Source organism: Rutilus rutilus (genome assembly GCF_951802725.1).
Source record: "Rutilus rutilus genome assembly, chromosome: 1".
In the NCBI taxonomy this organism is placed as follows: Eukaryota; Metazoa; Chordata; class Actinopteri; order Cypriniformes; family Leuciscidae; genus Rutilus; species Rutilus rutilus.
Window position 1 is genome coordinate 62,530,271 of NC_140209.1, and position 25,988 is coordinate 62,556,258.

Here is a 25,988-nt window from a genome sequence, read left to right on the forward strand (position 1 = left end):
ACATCTATATTTGATCGCACGAGTATATCCAACGTGAAAAATCGCAACTTAAATTTCCAGTCAGTCACCGTCGAAGAGAAACACAGGTCATATCTACGGTATATAAACCCGCCGCGCGCTCTGTAATACCCGGAGGTGAGAGCGATCAGGCTGCGACACTTGTCCATTGATCGCTTTGATAACTCGGCTGATCTGGGTGGGGGTACCCATCAGCTCTCACGGTTTTTTATTTTTATTTTATACTCTAAGAAATTTATACTGTAACACGCCGAGCACGTTCTAGCCTGAATTGTAATCTTTCATTTTTTTTTCATGATAATGACATAAAATGAGAAAATAACTAATGGTAACATTTCATACAACATTAACACATAATAGAATCATTCAATAATTTAAAATATTTAGAATCTGCACAGCGAGACGAGCTTCAGTTCACGAGCTTCAGTTCTTCAGTTCACGAGCAATGCAATCGCGCTGGCGCCTCCATGATTATATTAATATCTGCTATATTTGCCTTGTTATTTATTAAATCCAGGCAACTGGTTGATGAAACTTATTTAAAAATAAAAAAAGACATTAATTTACACTCTCAAATATTTATTTTTTAATCGTTTTGCTTTTGAATTATTTCGACATTATGAATAAAATTGCTGCCCTCAAATGTTAACCTGGAGTTAAAAAGATCATACTTTATGATTAAACGCACGTAAACGCCGTTTACGCACCTCCCAAAATTCGGAAATAGCGTTTGCCCACCTCTAAATTTCACGTTATTTGAGCGGACTTTGCTTTTCCAGTGCGTGATCGCCGATCGGTACATGATTCGAGCATTTGTGCCGTTAAGGACAGAGCAGAACGCGCAGCGCGCAAACACGGAGCAGAACATTGAGCAGAGAGCGCAGCGCGCCGACACACACACACACACACACACACACACACACACACGAAACAAAGAGAACGGCGCACACACGTAGCAGAAAACACGCTCGTGAAGTTACTAAAAAAAGCTGCGCAAGAATGAAACTTGATCGCAGCCGCAACAGGAAATCATTAAAACGATGCAAAAAAAAAGTGATTTTTTTTTATTCATTACAGGCAGCTGGTTTAATGTAGGACTAGGGAGCATGTCAAAACCCTACTGTACAAGGGATTCAGAGGGAATCAAGCCTGCACCAGGTTAAAGACTTTTCCCTCTACAGGGAAACACTGATCCACATTTTTCTGATAGACCAAACAACTAATCAATGAATCGAGGAAATATTCAACAGATTAATCGACTATGAAAATAATCCCAAATCCCTAATCATTACGTAGAAGTACATTGCATTGGAAGCCCTGGATATAAGCATCCCTCTATATCTCATTTAAATATTTTTGTCATTTAGTAAACTTTATAGATTTCAACCATATTATTCCTTTTTGAGTCTCTTTAACAAGAACTTAGATTAATGTATGAATTGAATAGTGATTGTGTGACCTATGATGAGGGAACAACCAGTGATACACTTGGTAGTACCATCAAATGATAGCCTATAGCGATGTCATCAGGATACACATACACCGGTAGGCAGTGGCCCACCTTTCCGGGTGACCACGTCGTGGTCCACCAGAATTGATAGTTTACCCACCTCTTTTTTTTACCACTACACCTCTGATTATGATGTTAGTTTTAATAATAAAAAAAAAATCTTACAAAAAATCAAGGGAATTTCTCTGGCATTTCTTTCTTTTTGCTGTATCGAAAACATACCGAACCGTGTCACCACTGTATCGTATTGAACCGAACCGTGAATTTTGTGAACCGTTACATGCCTAATATATAATTATAAATTCAATTGTTATAATATTTAACAATATTACTGTTTGTTGTTGTATTTTTCAAAACTTGAAACTGAACAGCCACTAATAACTGGTTTATGAATTATACATATCAGCACACTTAACTTCCAGAAGTCCAAACAAATAATGAGATGAGAAAAGAGGGTAAAAATGTAAGCTGTAATTCAGGTTCATTCATCATACAGTGGACAATCATGTTACACACGGTGCATTGTGGGATACAGTACCCAGCCCAACATGCTCAGTTGTTGTATCCTGCAGAGTTTGGCAAAAGTAGTAGGTAATCTGGGTATACATACTGAAATAAATCACATACTGTGCACAATACGCAGACTATTCACGGTTCTGATGAATGTCAGTCAACATGTTTCAGTGTATCTGTGCTAGTTACTCCATAAAGCTCTCGGTACGACAAAACACATCTAATAATAAATACAACAGCAACAACAAAAATCACCATACAAAAAAGTACAAAACATTTACAACACAATACTTCATTAGAAAACAAATCAGTACTTGATTACAAGTCACAATCATGAGGCGCTCAGTGCACGACACTTGAACATCACACTGAACTGATACTGTGGAGACTCTGAGATGTGGCGCACACACACACAAACACACTTACAATCACCACAGATATCCATCGATCCGTCGTCCAGCCTCGCTCTGGGTCACACTGGAGACTGTAGCTTATGACATGAGTGTTTTCTGAAGACCTTCCAGTGCTCGGGTCAGGCCTTCTCCGTTCCCACAGCCCAGGGAAACGGTCACGGATGCGTTCGCTCCTTCGGTCCCGGGCCGGTTCTGCTGCAGGTGCGGTCCCGTTGCTCTCAGTCCACGGGGAACTCGGTCTCCAGGGCCGTCCCGGGACGGGTGTGTGTGTGCGTGTCCTTCAGGAGCCGCAGGGACACACAGCTGAGCCAGCTTCGGCTGGTGGGCATCTCTCCCACGAGCTCCCAGCTGTCCGAGTCCTCGCAGTACCGCTCGATAGTGTCGTGATACCTGTGTGTGTGGTGGTGGGGGTGGGGAGGTCAGAAGGGCTGTCAAAATGGCTGAAAAGCTAAATTCAAATATCTTTATTTCTTTCTGAAATATTAGCAAAATTCGGCAATATTTAATGTTACAGGGAAAAAGGACTGTATTGTCTCCTATGGCCACAAGGCGGCGCAATAGGCAAATATAAACCAAATCAAAGTAACATCGCATCCTTTATTGAAATGAAGTGACATTCACTTTTTTAAAGTGCATTCGTTTTTGAAATAATTGTTCTTAAAGTTATATTTATATTCACTGTAATTTTCTTAATGTGCATGCAAGGAAAATAAGGCTACAATAGTGCATAAAACTGTGTAAGTGCATCAGTACCTGAGAAAACTGACATTCAGAAACAATCCACTTCCACTCATTACACATCTACATGTATATAATGATATTTTGCCACCAACTGAGAGGGTTTTCGTCAGTATTTTTCCACCATTTTTGTTTAAATTGACAACGCAGCCGCACCGTGGTGTACTGGATAAGCTAATAGCTTTCTAGTGATCCTGACCCCTTGATTGGCTTGTTCAGGTGTGTGTGTGTGTGTGTGTGTGTGTGTGATCAGGGTTGGAGAAAGTGGACTTCTTGAGAGCCCCTACTGTAGTCACATTTTGTTCGGCAAATATTCACGCGTAAAATCCAGTCATTTCGATAGGAATCGCCACGGTTGGAAATTTCACAAGAGGGCGAATAATCTCCCCATTTTAATTAAATTAAATTCTTTAATAAAGTCTGTATTTTTGTTTAGTTTTTTTGCGCACAAAAAGTATTCTCATCACTTCATAACATTATGGTTGAACCACTGGAGTCACATGGACTCTCTTAACGATGTCTTTCCTACCTTTCTGGGCCTTGAAAGTTGTGATTACATTGCAGTCTATGGAGGGTCAGAAACCTCTCGGATTTCATCAAATATATCTTCATTTGTGTTACGAAGATTGTCTTACGGGTTTGGAACGACATGAGGGCGAGTAAATGATGACAGAAATATCATTTTTGGCTGAACTATCCCTTCAAGTATCTGGAGAACTGATCGGATCTCTGTTTGACGCTCAATTTTAAAAATAAGTCTGTAATGGGAAACCGTGGACCTGAAGTTTAAAAGCTATTTTCAGTCGCAGGTCTTCGCCTTTCAAATCTAATAAAATAAAAATAAATAAACAGAGACATATGGGTCCGAAATCGTTGCTAAATGTGGTGGGAGAATTCATCAATTTCACAGGACTCTAGTGTTGAATCTCTCACCTGTCCCATCCCTCCTCTCCTCCCAGAACGTAAATCTTGCCGTCCACCACGGCCACGCCGGGCCGGTAGCGCCTCTCCTTCATGGGCGCGCACATGGTCCACTGGTTGGTCTTGGGGTCGTAGCACTCGACCTTATCCGTGTTCTCGGTGGACGCGTGCCAGCCTCCTAACAGAGGAACATCTGTGAGACACACTGCAGCAAATGCTTTTCTTGCTTAGGATTTTTGTCTCGTTTCCAGTCCAAATTTCTAAAAATTCTTAAATCAAGATGCATTTGCTAGATGAGTAAAATAAACTTAATTCAAACAGAAACAAGATTATTTTTCTCACCCCATTGGCTGATAAATGTGCTTGTTTTACGCTAAAACTCACTTAATTTTTATTTATTTCCCCAGAAAACAAGACTTTATATATTATTTCATTTTACTACTTTAGTAAATGCATCTTGATTTCAGAAATGTTTGCTATCTGGACTGTAAGTACAGTAAGAAAAGCGTTGTTTGCAGTGTACGAAGCTCGTGACACTGACTGATGGGAACTCAAGGTCTCCATATTCACCGATGACGTAGATCTTGCCCTTCAGGATGCAGGCGGCCGACCCCGAGCGAGCGATCTGCATGGGCGCCACCTCGGCCCACACGCAGGTTTTAGGGTTGTACACCTGCGCCAAGTCTGTGCCGTCGCCGTCTTCTAAAACAGCTCCTCCTGTGTGATTTCAGAAGGGAAGCGTTATCAATAGGGGCGTAACGTATGATACCCTCATGTCACGATTCGGTTCATATCACGATACTGAACTCACGATACGATATGATTGCGATACTCCAAGACGTATGATAAAAGGTTAGCAAAAAATGTACTGTTGATTAAAATGCTAAATTTGGTTTTACATTGTGTGTGTAAATGAATAGTCTTGGACTTGGTGCTGAAACCCAAAGCACAGGACAATAGAGACGCCAGAATAACAATATTCATGATTCTGAAGATGAAAACACTGAATAATTTAGATGAATGTGCTTGAACTCTGTCACTGACTAGATATATTTAAAATAATGTTGGACATTTTTACTGGTAACGAGAGATTTGACATTATCAGGACCCACAAATATCCCCCCATTGCATTATTATACATCATATTCAACATTATATATTATAGTTTAATGTAGTACTGACACTAAAACTCTGAAAACTTATCGCCTAGCATGAATTAGCTGTGCAAACCCTAGCATAAGGTCATAAACGGCTTGAGTTATGAAGACCACATTTTCGTATTAGTTATTCTGGCCTTCACAATGTTTACTCACTCCCACGTCATCCAAGATGTCCAAAAGAAATGAAGGCTTTTGAGGAGAACATTCCAGGATTTTTCCAGGAAAACGTCTGATGGTTTGTCTAGATAAGACTCTTATTCCTCGGCTGGGATCGTGTCGAGACTTTGAAGCTGCACTGAAACTCACATTTGGACCCCATTGAAGTCACTATATGGAGAACAATCCTGGAATATTTCCCTCAAAAAACATTCATTTCTTTTCGAATGAAGAAAGACAGACATGAATATCTTGGATAACGTTGGCATGAGTGAATTATCATCAAGGAATTTTAATTCAGAATTGAACTACTCCTTTTAAATTCACACACGTCTGAAACGGTTTGATTGGCAGTGACGCCTTTTTAGACATTTATTGTCTTTTTTTTACATTATTTTCAGCCCACATGCTGTGCGTTCAGTTGTGTTTTACTCAGGAGTCACATGTTCCCTCTGCGCCAGTGCCTGGAGCGTGTGTTGGAGGAAACCTGCTACCTGTCACATAGAGTAACCCATCCAGCGCCACCACAGCCGGACTGGTGACCGCCATCTTCACCGACTCCATGAACTGCCATGTGTTCGTGTGAGGATTATAACACTCGACCGAGTCCAGGCGAGAACGGCCCTCCCAGCCGCCCACAGCGAACACGTACCCGTCCAACATCACCAGCCCTGGCAGAACAACACTGGGTTACTTCAGTTTTCCAAACAATGAAAGCATTTAATTGCCTGATATTTTTGGAAAATGGAAAAAAGAAAAAGGGCAACTCTACCATGATCTTTACAGGTGTAAACAAAGACATCTAGCAATCAAAAACACTAAGAATTGCTCTGGAAGGAGTGTGTTTATCAACACAGACGATCAGATACTGTGGTCGCTGGAAGCATAAATCGTTTGTAACCCTCTGGTGCTCTGCGGCCATTTTGGACTGAAAATGTTTTTTTTTCAAAAAACGTACTTTATTGGATTGGTATGAAACTTGGTAAAGGTTTTGGTACTTGCTATGTGAACACAAAAAAATCATGAACATGATTCGAAAAGGTTAAATAGTCACACTTGTGCTCCTCGCAATCAAAAATGAGCGCATTGGGAATGAATGAGAGACGAATTTCATCTAGTGGAAGCGTTTGGTACTGCAGCCAAACTAAATCTCACTGAAAGCTCATTTTTTGAGATGTCAAGCTCAAATTTGGATAAAAACTTTGATTTTCTTGCCGTTTTAAAGTAAAACGTGTTTTTGAAAATATAGATTTCATATAAAAACTGAAAAAAGTATTTTTGTGCATTTTTCATAACAATAAACGTAAAATTCAGTAAACATTTTTACATTCGATTTTTTTCAACTTTTTTCACTTCAGCCATAATCTGCCATGTGTCGTCTTTGAAAAGAGATCAAACTGAAGTCTGTGCTCTAAAGCATTCAATATTTACGACGAGTTTAAGCTGGATATTTCATTTTCAGGCCTATGCACAAAACGTGAATAAATGTATTATAAATACAGCGTAAATATAATGTAGTATCATAAAATCATAAATTACTTTCAATGAAAAAATAAATAAAAAAAAATCCGCCACACGAAGAGCACCAGATTGAACATGTGAAACTTTGACTCGTTGTAAACATCAGTGTCATTCCACTGCACGTTCATGACTTCTGGAGCTGAAGGGAACTAACTTTTGTACAAGTTTGTACAGATTTGGTGTGCGTTACCCAGTTCTGATCGAGCCACATTCATGGGTGCCATCTCCAACCAGGAGTCGAAACACGGGTCGTAGCGCCACATCTCTCGACTGGCCGAGCCGTCTGGAAACTCACCGCCAGCCAGATACAGCATGGAGCCTGGAAACACACACACACACACACACACACACACTAGGGTTTTCTTCAGAAGGTCTTTATTAAGCCCCCGGAGCCGTGCGGAGCACTTATATGATGGATATATGCACTTTTATGATGGATAGATGTACTTATATGATGGATATATGCACTTTTATGATGGATAGATGTACTTATATGATGGATATATGCACTTTTATGATGGATAGATGCACTTTTATGATGGATCGATGCACTTTTATCATGGATAGATGCACTTTTATGATGGATTGATGCACTTTTATCATGGATAGATGCACTTTTATGATGGATTGATGCACTTTTATCATGGATAGATGCACTTTTATGATGGATTGATGCACTTTTATCATGGATAGATGCACTTTTATGGTGGATTGATGCACTTTTATCATGGATAGATGCACTTTTATGATGGATAGATGCACTTTTATGATGGATTGATGCACTTTTATGATGGATAGATGCACTTTTATGATGGATAGATGCACTTTTATCATGGATAGATGCACTTTTATGATGGATTGATGCACTTTTATCATGGATAGATGCACTTTTATGATGGATTGATGCACTTTTATGATGGATAGATGCACTTTTATGATGGATAGATGCACTTTTATCATGGATAGATGCACTTTTATGATGGATAGATGCACTTTTATCATGGATAGATGCACTTTTATCATGGATAGATGCACTTTTATGATGGATAGATGCACTTTTTATGATGGATAGATGCACTTTTTATGATGGATTGATGCACTTTTATGATGGATTGATGCACTTTTATCATGGATAGATGCACTTTTATCATGGATAGATGCACTTTTATCATGGATAGATGCACTTTTATCATGGATAGATGCACTTTTATCATGGATAGATGCACTTTTATGATGGATAGATGCACTTTTATGATGGATAGATGCACTTTTATGATGGATAGATGCACTTTTATGATGGACAGATGCACTTTTATGATGGATAGATGCACTTTTATGATGGATAGATGCACTTTTATGATGGATAGATGCACTTTTATGATGGACAGATGCACTTTTATGATGGATAGATGCACTTTTATGATGGATAGATGCACTTTTATGATGGATTGATGCACTTTTATGATGGATAAATGCACTTTTATCATGGATTGATGCACTTTTATCATGGATTGATGCACTTTTATCATGGATTGATGCACTTTTATGATGGATAGATGCACTTTTATGATGGATATCTTTTATCATGGATAGATGCACTTTTATGATGGATAGATGCACTTTTAGGATGACTCGAGGGAAAGTAAATCATGGGCTAATTTTCTTTTTAATCATCTGCAGTTAAAAGCTAAGCTCAGAATCGCCCCAGAATGGTTGTAGAGAGAATCCCGATGCCTGATCTTTCTCCACTGCTACTCACCAGAGACGACGAGGCCGTGTTTGCTGACGGCGAAGGGCAGGCAGGCCAGACTCTTCCACTGGCTGGTGAGCGGGTCGAAACTCTCCACGCTGCGCAGAACAACCTTATCATCCTCTCCTCCTACTGTCACAATCACCTCAGCTGTGCCTGACACACACACACACACACACACACACACACACCAGCCCTTTGTTCCAGATCAAAGCATCACAGGATTACCTCGAGATTTCTTTGGACATTACATCATTCCCATCACTCACTTGTCAATTGAGGCACAAACTGCATTCAGTAAATTTAGCTCAACCGATCTGTCCAGTTACAACGACAAAATATGGTTACACTTTATTTTAAGGTGATATAGTTACATTCAAATAAGCACTGAGTAACATTAACTACTAGAGTTGTCAAAAAGTACCAACTTCGGTACTGAAATATTTAAATTGTGACGCTCTGAGCGCTGTTGAGCGGACTCGTAAACCACTCTGATTGGCCATTGTGTTCACGCACTCTTCGGATATGTCTGTGATTGGCTACATTGTAGCCAATCACAGACATATTTGATGAGCGTGTGAACACAATGGCCAATCAGAGTGGTTTACGAGTCCGCTCAACAGCATCACATTTTTAAAATGAGCCGTCAATCCGATTACTGCCGGATCATTTGGTTGCATGTAAACGTAGCGTGTGTAAGTGTGGTGATCCCGCACACAGAAGGTGTTGTTGCAGGACAGGTTTAGGTGCTCATAGACAGTCAGGGTTCACCTGTAGCGCGTCGGGGCCGGGCCCGGGGCCCGTACAGCTCTCCTCTGCGGTCCTGCAGCAGCAGATAGTCCTTGGCTTCAGAGATCAGCTTCTGGCACTTCAGCGACTCCTTCACGACATCCAGAGTCTCCACCACGTCATGAATGTAGTACGGACTGATGAGAGGCAGCCGGATGTGCTCGAGAACCTGCAACACACACTCACAATCACACGAGTTCAGCCAAACAGACTCACAATCACACGAGTTCAGGGATTCACAGGACTTTTGGTCCTTTCGGTTTTCTCTGATTTGTTTCAACTGCAGAAATCATCAATAAAACAGCTTGTAAACAATATGTCATGTGATGCTACATTTGCCTCGGGAAAGCCATTCAATGGGTCATGACATGAGAAATCACATTAGCCTCGACCTTCTGACATTTATATCCTCTTGTGCCGTTAAAACATCCCGCAAGTTTCAGAGCTTAAAATATCCTCCTCGTTACATTATAATGTTGTTCATTAATTGATTATTAAATAAACGGTAACACTTTACAATCTGGATCATTAGTTAACTACATTAGTTAGCATGAACTGCACTTATACAGCATTTATTAATCTTTGTTAACGTTAATTTCAATGTACTAATACATTATTAAAATCTTGTTAACATTAGTTAATGCACTGTGAACTGACATGAACAAACAATGAACAGCTGTATTTTTATTAATAAACATTAACAAAGATTAACATACACAGTAATAAATGTATTGCTCATGGTTATTTAATACGTTAACTAATGAACCTTACTGTAAAGTGTTACCAAATAAACTTTATTTTCAGTTTGTGTTTCGGTAAAAAATGCATTTCAGTGCATCACTACTTGTGATACCATCCACTATCTCATCAATGGACTACTGTATCCCATAATGCAATGCGCTTGATCTCATTTACCATGTCTTGTGTGACGAAGCCATTTCAGCTGCCATTTTATCTTTTAGCTCGTCATTTGATCAGACTATCTTGCACAAAATCTGATTAAAACGCATCAAACAAGCACGTCTGAACTTCTGATTACCATATATCTCATGTACACACTGATCAAAGATTATAAATGAATAAAATTAAGTTAAATCTGTTTATCATACATCGTAATCGTGTCTCTTCAGAACACTTAGATTAAACAAAACAATTACTTTTACAATGTCTTTATGAACTTTTTAAAGTGCCAAAGTTTTGGTTGAATGGACTTTCAATGAAGTTTCATTAAAAACATTTTTTGTGTGTTTCAAAGATTAACGAAAGGTTGGATGGGTTTGGTGAGTAAATGACGACAGAATTATCATTTTCGGGTAAACAATTGTTTTAAAGGTGAACTAAGTAACTTTTTTATCTTAACCGAACAGCTTCGGAGTCATTGGAATGGTTATATGACTGTTTTCGGGTTGAATGGTGGTCTTCTCGCACCCCTCGAGCGCCTGTGAGACGAAAAACCACCCTTGCAACTTTGGGCCGGCGAGCCGCCAGCCGCAGCATCAGGAAGTATCGCGTGATATCAGGTCTCGCGATGTAACAAACTGTTTTACGGCACTGCACACATATACTATATAAACATTGATATGCTAGCCTTCTGTGTATTATACATACCTCAGTGGACATGGCTCCGTGCGTTCACCGGGTTCTTTGAAAACAAATGCACATGACCAGCGGGAGAAGATGGGACGAGCCAACGAGTTTTGACGACAGTGTTGTCAAATATCTATTCCGAAGCTGTAGGGCGAGCTCTATAGAGAAACCCACGAGCAAAAAGCGAGAAAACAGCGAAGAAATCGGCAAAGCTGCATAATGCAGCTTTAAGACGACATTATGATTAGCTGTGATGATGATGCTCGTCTTAGCAAACGCCACTAATTGCAACCTGAAATCATTCCTGTGCATTCAGAATTGCACTCATTCCCATGGGATATGCAGTGAGCTTTCCTCACGAGCTGCAACTACGGTCTAGTCTTTAAATAACTGCATAGCAACAATGATATGCAGACACAGCAATCCGATCCCATCCAATCAGGGCTAGTTTTGCGTTTCTCACACAGTTCTCTTCATAATCATAGCCTGTAAAGAGCATGTGACCTGGCTCTCACAGGCTTAGTTCATCAACCACACAAAGGCGGGTAATCCCAGACATCAGCTGAGATCATGATACACAAACCCCCAGCTACCCCTGGACACATGTCTCAAAAAACAGAGTCCAACCAGGTTATTTCCCTTATGAACAACTTTTAATACAACACTCTTAAAAGAAAAGAAAAAAATTGAGAGAAGCTTTCAGTGACAAGTTCATAAAATAACGTTTTTTATATATATATTGTGAAGAACATTGTTACAATCTATAGAACTTTCATTCCATTATGTAGCGACAATGGGTAGAAAGCAACCACCAACTAATCTTCTTTTTGAATATTAATTCAAATTCTCTACTTCTCGATGACTGAGGGGGGAAGATTTGTTCAGAACGTCTCATGATCATCACCGGTCTGACTAATTGAAGGAGCCCCCGGCACTAACACATAACTGGTCAATGGCTAGCTTTGTGGCCTACTACGGACTGGTTAAGATAAAGACAGTGTCCGCACATTCCAGAGTCAAATCACCAAGACCAGAGCCATAAGTCACCCATCCCGGTGCCAGAGAGTCTGCAAAAGACCCTTTAAAAGAAGAATCGACACCAGCAGATGTTACTGAAACCCCCGACAACATTCCTGAACACCTCCTCCTTAAGACCTCTGAACAAACAGAGTTCTGTCTCTTCACCAGAGAACTGATTCTTATCAATAACTATACATAAAATCATTCAAGAACAATTTTCAATGGACTCATGATCAAACAATCATGCAACTACCTAATCCTGGGTTGTTTCCACCACTTATATGCATATTTTAATAAGATAATATGTTTTGATCCCATTTAATTCAGGTAATAGTTATTATATTAACTATTAGAAGGAGTGAATGAATGAAAGTGTGTACTGTTTCATATCAATGCTATCTTACGAACACAACTAGCAAGATGGCTTGAATGATATCGGTGTAATATGTTTTGATCTTCTTTTAATTAGAAATCATGTCTAAGCTGTGGCCCCTGTTCTCTCTGTTAGTAAGGAGAGCACAGATAAGCATGATTTACGATCAGAACTGAAAAGAACGTCACCTCCTAAATTCAGCCAGTGTCTAATTGGCCAGAACTCATCCTGGAGGTTGGACAAAATTTTAGTTTAAAACCTTAGACCCAAAAACAAAGCTCTCTCTCTCTGCTCTCGAAGCTCTCTATCGGTTCTCGCTCTGAAGAAGAACTCTCAACAAATGCAGAAAAAGATGAAGATCTAAAGCAAGACTTGTAACCATGTAACTGAAGAGCAGACCAACCCAAATTAACATCAGATGGGTTAGATTCATTTCCAGTCATCTAACTACTCTCCATATCTCATGTCATTTCTTTCTTTGTATTATTTTCCCTTTCCGATTGAAAGTCTCGGTTATAAGTTAAGTTTTGCGGCAAAGCTTCGGACAACGATTCACGGCTGCAAACGAACACTTTCAACTTCAGAGACTTTTCATTCAGCAGCTCCAGCACACCACGTGACTGGAACGCCACAGACATTTATCCAAGCACGAGGAGGCCAGCCGACGGACGAACCAAGGGAAACCCCCTTCTTACGCTACAAAGGGAATTCCAAAAGGAACGCAGAAGACAAGCAAGTACCTCCATGCAGGCTAAAATCTTAACTGGTGTATTTATATAACTTTAATAACCTGCCTAAAACGATAGAAGGGTTAAATTAATGATTGATGGTTCGTTCAGGTCATGTCTAAGTGTATATGGAATCGTGAGATTTCATCCTTTCACTCTTAAACCCACTCTTTCCTCACTCTATCCCTTTCTGCAACGCGTATGAATGTGTATGTGTGTGTTTGTGTTAGATATTAGCTTTATGTGTTAGTAGCCTATATAATCAATAAAGTATTGTTTGTAGTTAAAAGAGATTACTCGTGTGTGCTTATCAGATTTATTGTCTTGAACTTCGATTTAAGTTACCTATGCTTTTACCCTTAATTTACTTCGTAATTTATTGTTAGCTGGGGATTAATTCTTTCTTGGCCAGGAAGATATTAGAGTTAATACTTGTTTATGCTTTCTGTTCATTGGATGAACTGATAAAATGATCATACTATTGATTCTGCTACAGTAAATTCTGAAAATAATTAAAAATAATTAAAATATTAATTATTGGTCATATTCCGTTATGAACAATAATTAATAATATTTATACGTGGGCGTATAAACGCTACAATTATAAAAATCTATTGTGGAATGGAAAGGTTCCACTGATGTTCTTCATGGAACCACAGATGCCGATAAAGAACCGTATTTGTAAGGGTGTAATTCGCTGAAATAATAACATGACATTTAGACATTTTCCCCAATCCATTGGAAGTCCATTCCCTCAACACTTTCACAGTTTGAAAAGTTATAAACACATCACAGAAGTAATCCATATGAGTCGAGCGGTTTAATCCGAGTCTTCTGAAGAGACACTATAAGATGAACATTTTGAATTTAGGCTTTTATTCATATTTAAACATTGATCAACGCACGTACATAGAAGCACATCAAATATGGTAAACGGAAGCTCAAATGTACACTACAAAAATGCTTTTCTTACTTAGTGTTTTTGTCTTTTTTCTAGTCCAAATATCAAAAAAATATCTTAAATCAAGATGCATTTACTTCAGTAGTAAAATGCCATAAGATATTAAGTCTTGTTTTCTGGGGAATTAATCAAAATTAAGTGAGTTTTTGCTTAAAACAAGCAAAATTATCTGCTAATGGGGTGAGAAAAATTATCTTTCTCATCCTATTGGCAGATAATTTAGCAAAAACTCACTTAATTTGTATTTATTTCCCCAGAAAACAAGACATAATATCTTATAGCATTTTACTACTGAAGTAAATGCGTCTTGATTTAAGATATTTTTTGGATATTTCGACTGGAAACAAGACAAAAATACTCAGTAAGAAAAGCGTTTATTGCAGTGTGTTTGCCTGATGCTCGATTCATTTGGATTACTTTTATGATGTTTTTATGAACTTTTTCAATTTACTGGTGGAATGGACTTTTAAATCTCAGGTTTCATAAAAATATCTTCATTTGTGTTTTAATGGGTTTGGAATAACATGTGACATGAGTAAATAATGACAACACTTTTGAGTGAACTATCCTTTTAAACATCAACTATGTTTGACTTTGGAGATCATCTGATTGCCTGTGATTTTGAAGTATTGGAGGGAAGTGGAGTTGCATTATTATTATTATTATTATTTTATGTTGAATTTATGTTTTAAATAAGATGACGCAGAGTGTGACGTCATATCCTGGGTGTCCAAATAAATGCAGCATCCTCAGAGTGTATTGTTACTGCTCCGTATGGCATTACTAAAAGCCCATGGAGAACTAGCAGTGGTCGGGGAGATATTAATAAGGCTCATCATGACGGACCTTCTCGAAGCTCTGTCTGCGCGAGGAGCTCTTCTCCAGCCAGACGATGGCCGCCTCAAACACGGTCTCTTCTTTTGGCACGTTCAGATGGTCACTGGAAATGATCTCTGTCAGTTTATCGGCACACAGAGACAGAAACTCCTCCTGTGGGGTGAGACAGAGAGATTGAAGGTATATATATATAGTATAATGTAACTAATGTATAGTATAACTCTTAACTAAAAATATTAATAACAAGATATATTCCTCAATCCTCATGATTTAACAATTAAGAGAGTCAAGGCTGAAAATCATGTCACATCTGTGAACTTCAGTATTCATCACATTCTAGGTTTTATTTTCACTTGCAATGATAGGATAAGACAACTTACACAGATCATACAACTACTTATATTAAAGGATACATTGATAAATGTGCTTTTAGTGATGTCATTTCTGCCACATTTAGCCATTAAAGAGGTAATTCACCAACGGAGAGGTTGGCTTTACTAAAACTTGGCTGTCTATACAGTAGAAGAGTGAAACATCATCTGAAATCTGTGCTAAATGACTAGAGAACAGAGGAAAAGAGCTGGATTTTGGTAGAAAACGCAGAAGATTGATCTTTTATATAAGGTCAAAACCCCTACAGAATTACAGCAAGACGACAACATGTGTGATTAAAGTGAAAATGAATCAAATGTGTCCGAATTACACGTTTGTTCACGTTTTTGCCCAATCACACACCTATCTGTTGAGCGCATGTGCGCAATGATCAGAAGCGTTGATCGGAATCCAATCATTTAGATGAATACATAAAAGGTTCTTGGTTTCTTTTGCATTTAGTTATTTGACATTCATAATTATTATTACAATATAAAGGGCAATAACCAATAATTTGACATAATATTGTAACCCTTTCCCTGTAACGAGGTCCTGTTTTTTTAATTCTATGTATTGAATGTATTTTGAAATGACATGAATATCATAACAATAATATAATATAAAATAAAAATGTATGATTATTCTTTTATGGTTATTTTTATGAATATATAAATACTATATATATATATTTTTTTTTTTTATAATCCTTTCAAACATATTCTTTTTGAATCAATCCATTTACAAATGTTCTTTTTATCTATGGTATCTTTTGATATCACACACTCATAGTTCATATACTCGTATTCATAAGTTATATTCAGACCAGACCTTTAGTTCACCTCAACATGAACATGTCTAAACTCTGCTGCCACTTCTCTCAAAGTTGAGACGTGTCTGGTATCCGGTCTAATATCAAATGTGACATGAGTTTGTGGTTTTACTTATTATGAAGGTTTATTAGCATAAAGACATGGACTCTTTCTGCTTACAGTGTTAAAAACACAATGTTTCGCTACACTTGCAGAATGATTGATGAACCCGGTCCTCCTCTGATCTGAACACATGTATTAATAATGGCAAAGTTCATCCATCGCTCAGGCTCTTGCATCTTCTGCTCCATTACTCTCCCCGCAATATTATTTTACTCAGAGATATTTGGTTAAACACTTGTTTATTGTTACTTTGTTACTAAAGCTGATCATTACTTTACATACACTTTTATGATGGATAGATGCACTTTTATGATGGACGGATGGACTTTTATCATGGATAGATGCACTTTTATCATGGATAGATGCACTTTTATCATGGATAGATGCACTTTTATCATGGATAGATGCACTTTTATGATGGATAGATGCACTTTTATCATGGATAGATGCACTTTTATCATGGATAGATGTACTTTTATCATGGATAGATGCACTTTTATGATGGATAGATGTACTTTTATCATGGACAGATGCACTTTTATCATGGATAGATGCACTTTTATCATGGATAGATGCACTTTTATCATGGATAGATGTACTTTTATCATGGATAGATGCACTTTTATCATGGATAGATGCACTTTTATCATGGATAGATGCACTTTTATCATGGATAGATGCACTTTTATCATGGATAGATGCACTTTTATGATGGATAGATGCACTTTTATCATGGATAGATGCACTTTTATCATGGATAGATGTACTTTTATCATGGATAGATGCACTTTTATGATGGATAGATGTACTTTTATCATGGACAGATGCACTTTTATCATGGATAGATGCACTTTTATCATGGATAGATGCACTTTTATCATGGATAGATGTACTTTTATCATGGATAGATGTACTTTTATGATGGATAGATGCACTTTTATCATGGATAGATGCACTTTTATCATGGATAGATGCACTTTTATCATGGACAGATGTACTTTTATCATGGATAGATGCACTTTTATCATGGATAGATGCACTTTTATCATGGATAGATGTACTTTTATCATGGATAGATGCACTTTTATGATGGATAGATGCACTTTTATCATGGATAGATGCACTTTTATGATGGATAGATGTACTTTTATCATGGATAGATGCACTTTTATGATGGATAGATGTACTTTTATCATGGACAGATGCACTTTTATCATGGATAGATGCACTTTTATCATGGATAGATGCACTTTTATCATGGATAGATGTACTTTTATCATGGATAGATGTACTTTTATGATGGATAGATGCACTTTTATCATGGATAGATGCACTTTTATCATGGATAGATGTACTTTTATCATGGATAGATGTACTTTTATCATGGATAGATGTACTTTTATCATGGATAGATGCACTTTTATCATGGATAGATGCACTTTTATGATGGATAGATGCACTTTTATCATGGATAGATGCACTTTTATCATGGATAGATGTACTTTTATCATGGATAGATGCACTTTTATGATGGATAGATGTACTTTTATCATGGACAGATGCACTTTTATCATGGATAGATGCACTTTTATCATGGATAGATGCACTTTTATCATGGATAGATGTACTTTTATCATGGATAGATGTACTTTTATGATGGATAGATGCACTTTTATCATGGATAGATGCACTTTTATCATGGATAGATGCACTTTTATCATGGATAGATGTACTTTTATCATGGATAGATGCACTTTTATCATGGATAGATGCACTTTTATGATGGATAGATGCACTTTTATCATGGATAGATGTACTTTTATCATGGATAGATGCACTTTTATCATGGATAGATGCACTTTTATCATGGATAGATGTACTTTTATCATGGATAGATGCACTTTTATGATGGATAGATGCACTTTTATCATGGATAGATGCACTTTTATGATGGATAGATGTACTTTTATCATGGATAGATGCACTTTTATGATGGATAGATGTACTTTTATCATGGACAGATGCACTTTTATCATGGATAGATGCACTTTTATCATGGATAGATGCACTTTTATCATGGATAGATGTACTTTTATCATGGATAGATGTACTTTTATGATGGATAGATGCACTTTTATCATGGATAGATGCACTTTTATCATGGATAGATGTACTTTTATCATGGATAGATGCACTTTTATCATGGATATATGTACTTTTATCATGGATAGATGCACTTTTATGATGGATAGATGTACTTTTATCATGGATAGATGCACTTTTATCATGGATAGATGCACTTTTATCATGGATAGATGTACTTTTATGATGGATAGATGTACTTTTATCATGGATAGATGCACTTTTATCATAGATAGATGCACTTTTATGATGGATAGATGTACTTTTATCATGGATAGATGCACTTTTATCATGGATATATGTACTTTTATCATGGATAGATGCACTTTTATGATGGATAGATGCACTTTTATCATGGATAGATGTACTTTTATCATGGATAGATGCACTTATGATGGACAGATGCACTTTTATGATGATAGATGCACTTTTATGATGGACAGATGCACTTTTATGATGATAGATGCACTTTTATCATGGATATATGTACTTTTATCATGGATAGATGCACTTATGATGGATAGATGCACTTTTATCATGGATAGATACACTTATGATGATATATGCACTTTTATGATGGATATATGTACTTTTATCATGGATAGATGCACTTTTATCATGGATAGATGCACTTTTATGATGGACAGATGCACTTTTATGATGGACAGATGCACTTTTATGATGGACAGATGCACTTTGATCATGGATATATGTACTTTTATGGTGATAGATGCACTTTTTTGATGGACAGATGCACTTTTATGATGGACAGATGCACTTTTATGATGGACAGATGTACTTTTATCATGGATAGATGCACTTATAATGGATAGATGCACATTTATCATGGATAGATACACTTATGATGATATATGCACTTTTATGATGGATAGATGCACTTATGAAGGATAGATGCACTTTTATCATGGATAGATCAGGCATGTGATTGGCTAAAGACAAAAAAGCAGGAAAATATACTGAGAGACCAGTGAAGAAGTGAAGTGGAGTGAAGAAATGTCAAGCGCACAAATCCTAGTGTCTATCTGTCCAACAGTTTATTGATCATTTGTTTCTTCACAGTATTAAATTCCAGTTATTGTGCGTTTGATGCCGATTCATAGTCCTTGTGATGTGTGATCTAACAGGCACACGGTAGCGAGTCGTTTAAAAACAGCAACAAACTCCAACAAAATAAAGTCATTGTATGCAAACCCACAGCCTTTTCTCTACAGATCAAGCATTATCATGTGAATATCATATTGGAGAGAGTTTTACCGTGCATGTATGCTGCTGTAACCGGACGAGGCCGCGCGCTGTTTGAATACTGAATGGAGAATGATTGACAGCCGCAGAGGAGGGAAAACGAGTTTTCGTAAACTTTAATGATGTAAATAGACTTCTGTCCCTCACATTAAGCTATGAAAAAGGCTTCAGATGAATTTGTCACCCAAACTGACGTGAAAAAACCGCCCGGTGTGGCCCTGTTGCGCGGGGACGGCGATTGTGGTTCCGTCCCAGGTTACCATGGTGACGGCTGTAAGATTTTTTTTTTACACATCTGCATGATTCACGTAGGTCACATTTTCAGGTCGGAAAATCCGGAATTCCGGATTAATCCGGAAAAATCACATCCCTGATAGATGCACTTTTATGGACTTCAAAACAGAAACAGCCATTCACTGCCATTATAAAGCTTGGAAGAGCCAGGACATTTTTTAATATAACTACGATTGTGTTCGTCTGACAGAAGAAAGTCCTGTACATCTAGGATGACTTGAGGGAGAGTTAATCATGGGCTAATTTAGATTTTTGGGTGAACTCTCCCTTTAATGTGAAAGGTAAAGTGTGATGCCGACATAAAGTGGTAGAGTGAGCATGGCTTCAGGAAGTGTGAGTTTGTGAAGCCTGACCTGTTGGCAGACGCTGCTGAAGTGCTGCTGGATGTACTCCATGCTGCGTCGCTCCAGCTCCCGGCACGAGTGCGCCTCGGCGAAGCAGTGGATGCCCACGCAGTTGATCTCGTCCATCTGGCGCTCCATGAAGCGGCAGCAGGCCTCGCGCACCGCCAGCACGTCCAGCAGGTTAGCGGCCGCCAGCAGCGCCTGCACGTTAGCCTTGGAGATCACCACCTCCGCCGTGTAGGCGTAGTTCACCAGCATCCCGATCATCTGCGGCTCCACCCCGTTGATGGCCACGCGCTCCTGACGCGACTCCATCAGGTCGGTGGAGAACATGGCCTGTGCAGAAAAATTGGTCACATCATTCTAACACTGAAAACTTCAGTATTCATCACTGTTTTCTACACATTCTAACGCTTTCAGCAGGAGCTTCATCCATCCATTCACAACAGTGTTATTGTACTGAAGTTAATGTAGTTGTACTGTTTCCTGCTTTTAACTCAAATGTTCAATAATGTTTCTGCACATGTTTCTGCACTGACGCCAGACTTATATTCATTAATATGAATACTTTCCCATTTGGTTTCCGACCACATGGTTATTTCAGGGTTCGTACGGATTAGGGCTTTGACTCGTTATTCGAATATAATTCGGATATTTAAAAAAATAATGATATTCGAACAAATATTTGGCAGCCTTTAATATTCGAACCTGTTATGGGCATTATTTTTTGTAAATGTGATTGCTTGTAAACGTTGTTTTCAATCCAGATTCCGAGGCTTTTTTACGCCTGGTGAAGTTGTGAATCGCAAGCTCATTAGCAAGGCTATTATTGGTCATCTGGGCTCCCGTTAGCTTCCTCGTTAGCGCCCATTTTGTATACCAAAACAATGGCCGCCAACGCCTACAACAACCACGCCTGACGAGGAGTTCGAAATCTACACTCCTTACAATTTGAAAAGCAACGTGTGGCGCTACTTTGGGTTCCCAAAGAAACAGGGAAAAATCACGAGTAAGGACAAAGTGATGTGTAAAATATGTAGGACCAAACTCACACACCACACGACGACGTGACTGAAAACATGACGGTGTGTTTTTCTTCTGAAAACATCATTGCCTGCCTATTGACATTGACTGATACACTGCCCTCTGGTGGACAGAACATATACAACTTAAGTTTGATACCAATATAGGTCTTACTGAAGGCATTTAATGGTCAAAATATTGATAGTGAATATTCGAATATTAATATTACTAAACAAACGAACTTCGAATATGATTTTTGGGCAAAAGTCAAAGCCCTAGTATGGATACTGTAAAGACTAATTACAGGACTATTAAAGAACTACAACCAGAGATCTCACCTCAATCAAACAATATCTTTATTATCTTTCAACTTCTAAAAAAGGTGAATAGATAAATAAAAATAAACTAATAAAACAAAAAGGTGCAGCACTTGCAATGACTGTGGTGATTTTAACCTTTGAAAGGATACTATGACAAAGATATCGCTTTTTTTCTCCCACGAATTTGACATGAGATTGAATGAAAGTTGTATCACATAATTGGATGTTTATATGAGCAATATCATGCTCATAGCCATGCGAAATGGCTCTATATCTATATAATACGGGCTACAATGTTAATTTTGCATGAAAAGATTGTTTTATCAATAAAATTAAACACTAATTTTGCATATATTGTCTTTCAATAAGTCATACACTTTTCAAGTACCTTTTCATAAATATGTCAAGGGTTTTCCAGGACTTACATTTCACATTTCCAAATTCAAGCACCTTACACGAACCCTGTCATTTAATAAACTATTATTTACGGCTAAATTTCTATCAAAAACAACTATAAAGTCATATTAATATGCATTGTAATATTTATTTGGTTTGAAATCAACGCAAGTTGTAGAAATACAGCAAAAACAAAATAGTTTTAGAGTTTGTTTACGCGACAACAATGTACTAAAAACAGAAAAGTTTTCCCTTTGCATTTCTTAAAAGTTTTGTGTACAGATGACAACGTTGTCAACACAATCTGCGTTCACATGGATCCGTGAATACGATTAAAAAGCGCTGTACTATTCATGCCAGGCCAGTAGATGGCGATGTCACTTTGTAAAGAAACACTACGTGCCTATAGAGCCTGAACACGTAATACACATGAACACGACGTCACCGTTCTCACAAATGCATGTTCTTGTAGATTAAACGGAGACGATAAAGGTATTGGTTTCAAAAACTTGCACTTTGAAGCCCGTTTTGAAAAAGTTTGTGTTTTCAGGCCGACAAAGTGCTGTTGTCGTGTAAATGAACGGCCAAAACACATAAAATGTTTTCTGTTTGTAGTTGCAAACGGTGTAGTGTGTAAACGGCACATTGTTTTGTTGTTATATTGCATGTTTTTCCACACAGCTTTTTGCACTAAATTAATCCAAGGAAGGTATTAAACATAATTTTCACTTTCATCCACCGATAAAACAGTGTTTTGGGCACTTTAATGTCTCAGGGTTTGAACAAATAGTTTGTTAATTCAATTTCAATTGCAGATAGTTTTTTTTTAGCATTTTCTGTGCTAATTTTGGGGGGAAATTCACAGAATTACATGTTAAACATGTTAAAATGTGTGAAATTTTAGGCAAATTGCTTGCTAAAAGTTAGGCTAAACATCTGAAAATATTTGCTAAAGTCAGCAACTATTTCGGTCCACAGGCAGCTTGACTGATCTGACTATTTATTTCGGTCAGCTAATAGCGAGTCGGACCAGGCACTCAGCTGGACTGATTTGTATTACCTGGAAGTACGAGCTGAAGGAGGCCAGAACGATGCGGTGACAGGGGAACTCCTGTCCTCCACAGCACAGAGTCACGTCACAGAAGGCCTTGTTGAGCCGTAAGCTGTTCAAGCCCTCCAGCACCTTGTTGGGATGCCGAGCCTCCACAAACACGTAGTCTTCGCTGTCCAGAGAGGCCAGCGGGAAGCCCGAGTCCTCGGCACACGGAGACGGGGGAAGACTGGAGCTGGACGGCAGGTTCACTGCCATGATCTCCATCTCAACAATCAGTCAGGCTGAGAGAACAGCGGAGAGAGAGCGACGTGATTCAAGCATCATATACAACTATTACAGCACTTCTAATAAACGTGCATGTAGTTTAATGACTTCATATCAATTGAGAGGCTACATGGAAAATTTGTTCTTAGATTCAGCATAAGAACTGTCGAAAAGCTATTGAAATATTGTGAGAAGTTTAAAAGGATAACAGATATACATTTTAACCTAAAATCTTGTTCATTCGTTCATTTTGTCAATGCAACAAATGTTTATAAAAATAGTAGGGGCTGGGCAACGATTAATCGCATCCAAAATAAAAGTTTGTGTTTACGTAATATATGTGTGTGTGTGTGCTTTGTATAATTATTTTGTTTATATAAACATACACATATGCATGTATATTTAAGAAATATTTGCACGTATATACTGTATATATATATTAATACATCATTTATGTTATATATAAATATTAGGGGTGTCACAATATATCGCAATACAACAATGCAACAATATGTATCGTGGGATATTTCACCCAAAATAGAAATTACTGTGTGAGAAAAAATTTAAGTTTTAGTGTCAGTACATTAAACTACTATATATAATGTTGAATATAATGTATAATAATGCATTGTGGGAATATTTGTGGGTCCTGATAATGCCAAATGTGTGTTACCAGTAAAAATGGCCTACATTATTTTAAATATATCTAGTCAGTGACAGAGATCAAGTATATTCATCTAAAATAATTCTGTGTTTTCAGCTTCAGAATCATGAATATTGTTATTCTGGCGTCTCTATTGTCCTGTGCTTTGAGTTTCCAGCATCAAGTCCAAGACTATTCATTTACACACACAATGTAATACAAATTTAGCATTTTAATCAACAGTACATTTTTTGTTAACCTTTTATCAGAAGTCTTGAGTATCGCAATAACATGGTATCGTGATGTGTATCGAATCCTGACATGAGGGCATCGTTACACCCCTAATAAATATAAATATCTTATATATAAATAACAAATTTTTCTTAAATACATACATGCATGTGTGTGTGTGTGTGTGTGTGTATTTATACATACAAAATAATTATACACAGTACACACACATAATATTATGTAAACACAAACTCGTTGCCCAGCCCTAAAAAACAGATATTAATATAAATGTTATACTAGTATATACATGTAAAATGTATTATAAAAATATATTTAAATATGTAAATATAGGTATAAATATATTGTATAAATAATGACAGCAAGTCTAATGTCAGATTATGTGTTTTGACGAAAAATAAATAAATAAACAGCCTGTCAAATTACATCAAATGTCGATTCAGTTCAGCTCATGGATCCTTTCTGCCGCTTGTTTATTACTCCTAAATTAATACAAAGGAATAAAATGATTCATACTGGTGTGGTGTATTAATATTTAAAGAGTATTAGAGGTTCAACAGGCAGAAATGAGCTAAAGTGAAGCATGTAAGGGGGAGTTGACTGTTAATGCAGTTGGTGAATGCCTCCAGTAATTCACACGAATGATGAGTGACAGTCGCTGGGAGCAATAAAGACACACATGTAAAAACAGCAGCATTATGATCTTACCGAGAAACATGTCTGAGTTGAAATCAGCTCAAATTGTCCATATCTTCTTCACCTGACACTGTTTATGAAGAGTCGTGACGCCATGTCTTCTTCTGTGAGAACAGGCTGAGTCTGAACACGACGCATCAGCGCCTCCTCTCGGTCTGGAGGAGTTCAGCAGCGCCTGCATCTCACACTGTCTCCAATAGTATGTTCCTGCACAACCGGAGGCTGCAGTTTCAGGACCGCAGTTCTAAGACCCAGGTGGTTTAGTTACTTAATAACTAACAAAGTAACATAGTATCAAGATATTTAATCTCAGGAGTAAATGCATCAGAGGTTAATTACAAAGTGTGTACACAAAGAGAGAGAGAAGTGAGTTAAATTAAGAAACATTTGTTTAACATGGTCAACTGAAATATCTCTCACTTAACACTTATGCACTGTTTGAGTTGTAGAGAGAGAAAGCCAAACAGAATAATCATGTTACTGATGTCTAATTCCAAACTCCAAATTTGTAAGTATATAACAGCAATACCCACCAATTGAATGGTCTCCCTTCTTTCAAAACAACGCCAAAACGACAGGCTAATAACATATTGTAGTGCAACCATGCAGTCAGCGCAGTTTAATAATGAAAGATATTTTATACTTAACTAAAACAATGAGTATTAAGCAAGTTTCACACTAATACAGTAAGCTAGCTACAGGTAAATCTTACACACATCAACATGCTTTTGTCATCTTTTTCAGTTTAATTAATGTGCTGGCTAGTTCTCTTACGAGAGGTTCTCTCGTATTGCGTAAGTTGCTTACGCTACGGGATAAAGTCATCTTTTCTCGAGATATGAAGCCAAAAAATTATCCTTAATTTTTATAATCTTGTCAACGCAGTGCAGCAGCAGTCAGACCTAGAGCAGGCTATCTAGCGTGCTCATTGGCTGCCCTGCGGCAACTGCAGCAGCCTACCAATGAGCCTGGCGTGACGTCACGCCCAATGAGGGCGCTTG

The 25,988-nt window shown here is 37.8% G+C and overlaps 1 protein-coding gene across 3 annotated transcripts; it reads right to left on the reverse strand.

Moving 5' to 3' along the window:
• Positions 1 to 1,979: 1,979 nt before the first annotated feature.
• On the reverse strand, positions 1,980 to 25,113 carry LOC311303827 (kelch-like protein 24). Of its 3 annotated transcripts, none has more exons than XM_084430523.1 (12): positions 25,000 to 25,097; positions 24,706 to 24,773; positions 23,142 to 23,416; positions 20,352 to 20,678; positions 15,005 to 15,148; positions 9,472 to 9,658; positions 8,710 to 8,856; positions 7,141 to 7,269; positions 5,924 to 6,100; positions 4,684 to 4,830; positions 4,126 to 4,291; positions 1,980 to 2,844 (listed from the first exon to the last, which is right to left on the reverse strand). In XM_084430523.1, exons 3-12 carry the CDS (start codon positions 23,397 to 23,399, stop codon positions 2,673 to 2,675), a joined length of 1,854 nt encoding a protein of 617 aa, XP_084286649.1. In that variant the 5' UTR covers positions 23,400 to 23,416; positions 24,706 to 24,773; positions 25,000 to 25,097; the 3' UTR covers positions 1,980 to 2,672. The 3 variants fall into 3 exon arrangements, with proteins under 3 accessions (XP_084286649.1, XP_084286650.1, XP_084286648.1); XM_084430524.1 differs by having other exon boundaries at positions 24,718 to 24,773; positions 25,000 to 25,095; XM_084430522.1 differs by lacking the exon at positions 24,706 to 24,773 and having other exon boundaries at positions 25,000 to 25,113.
• Positions 25,114 to 25,988: the final 875 nt, after the last annotated feature.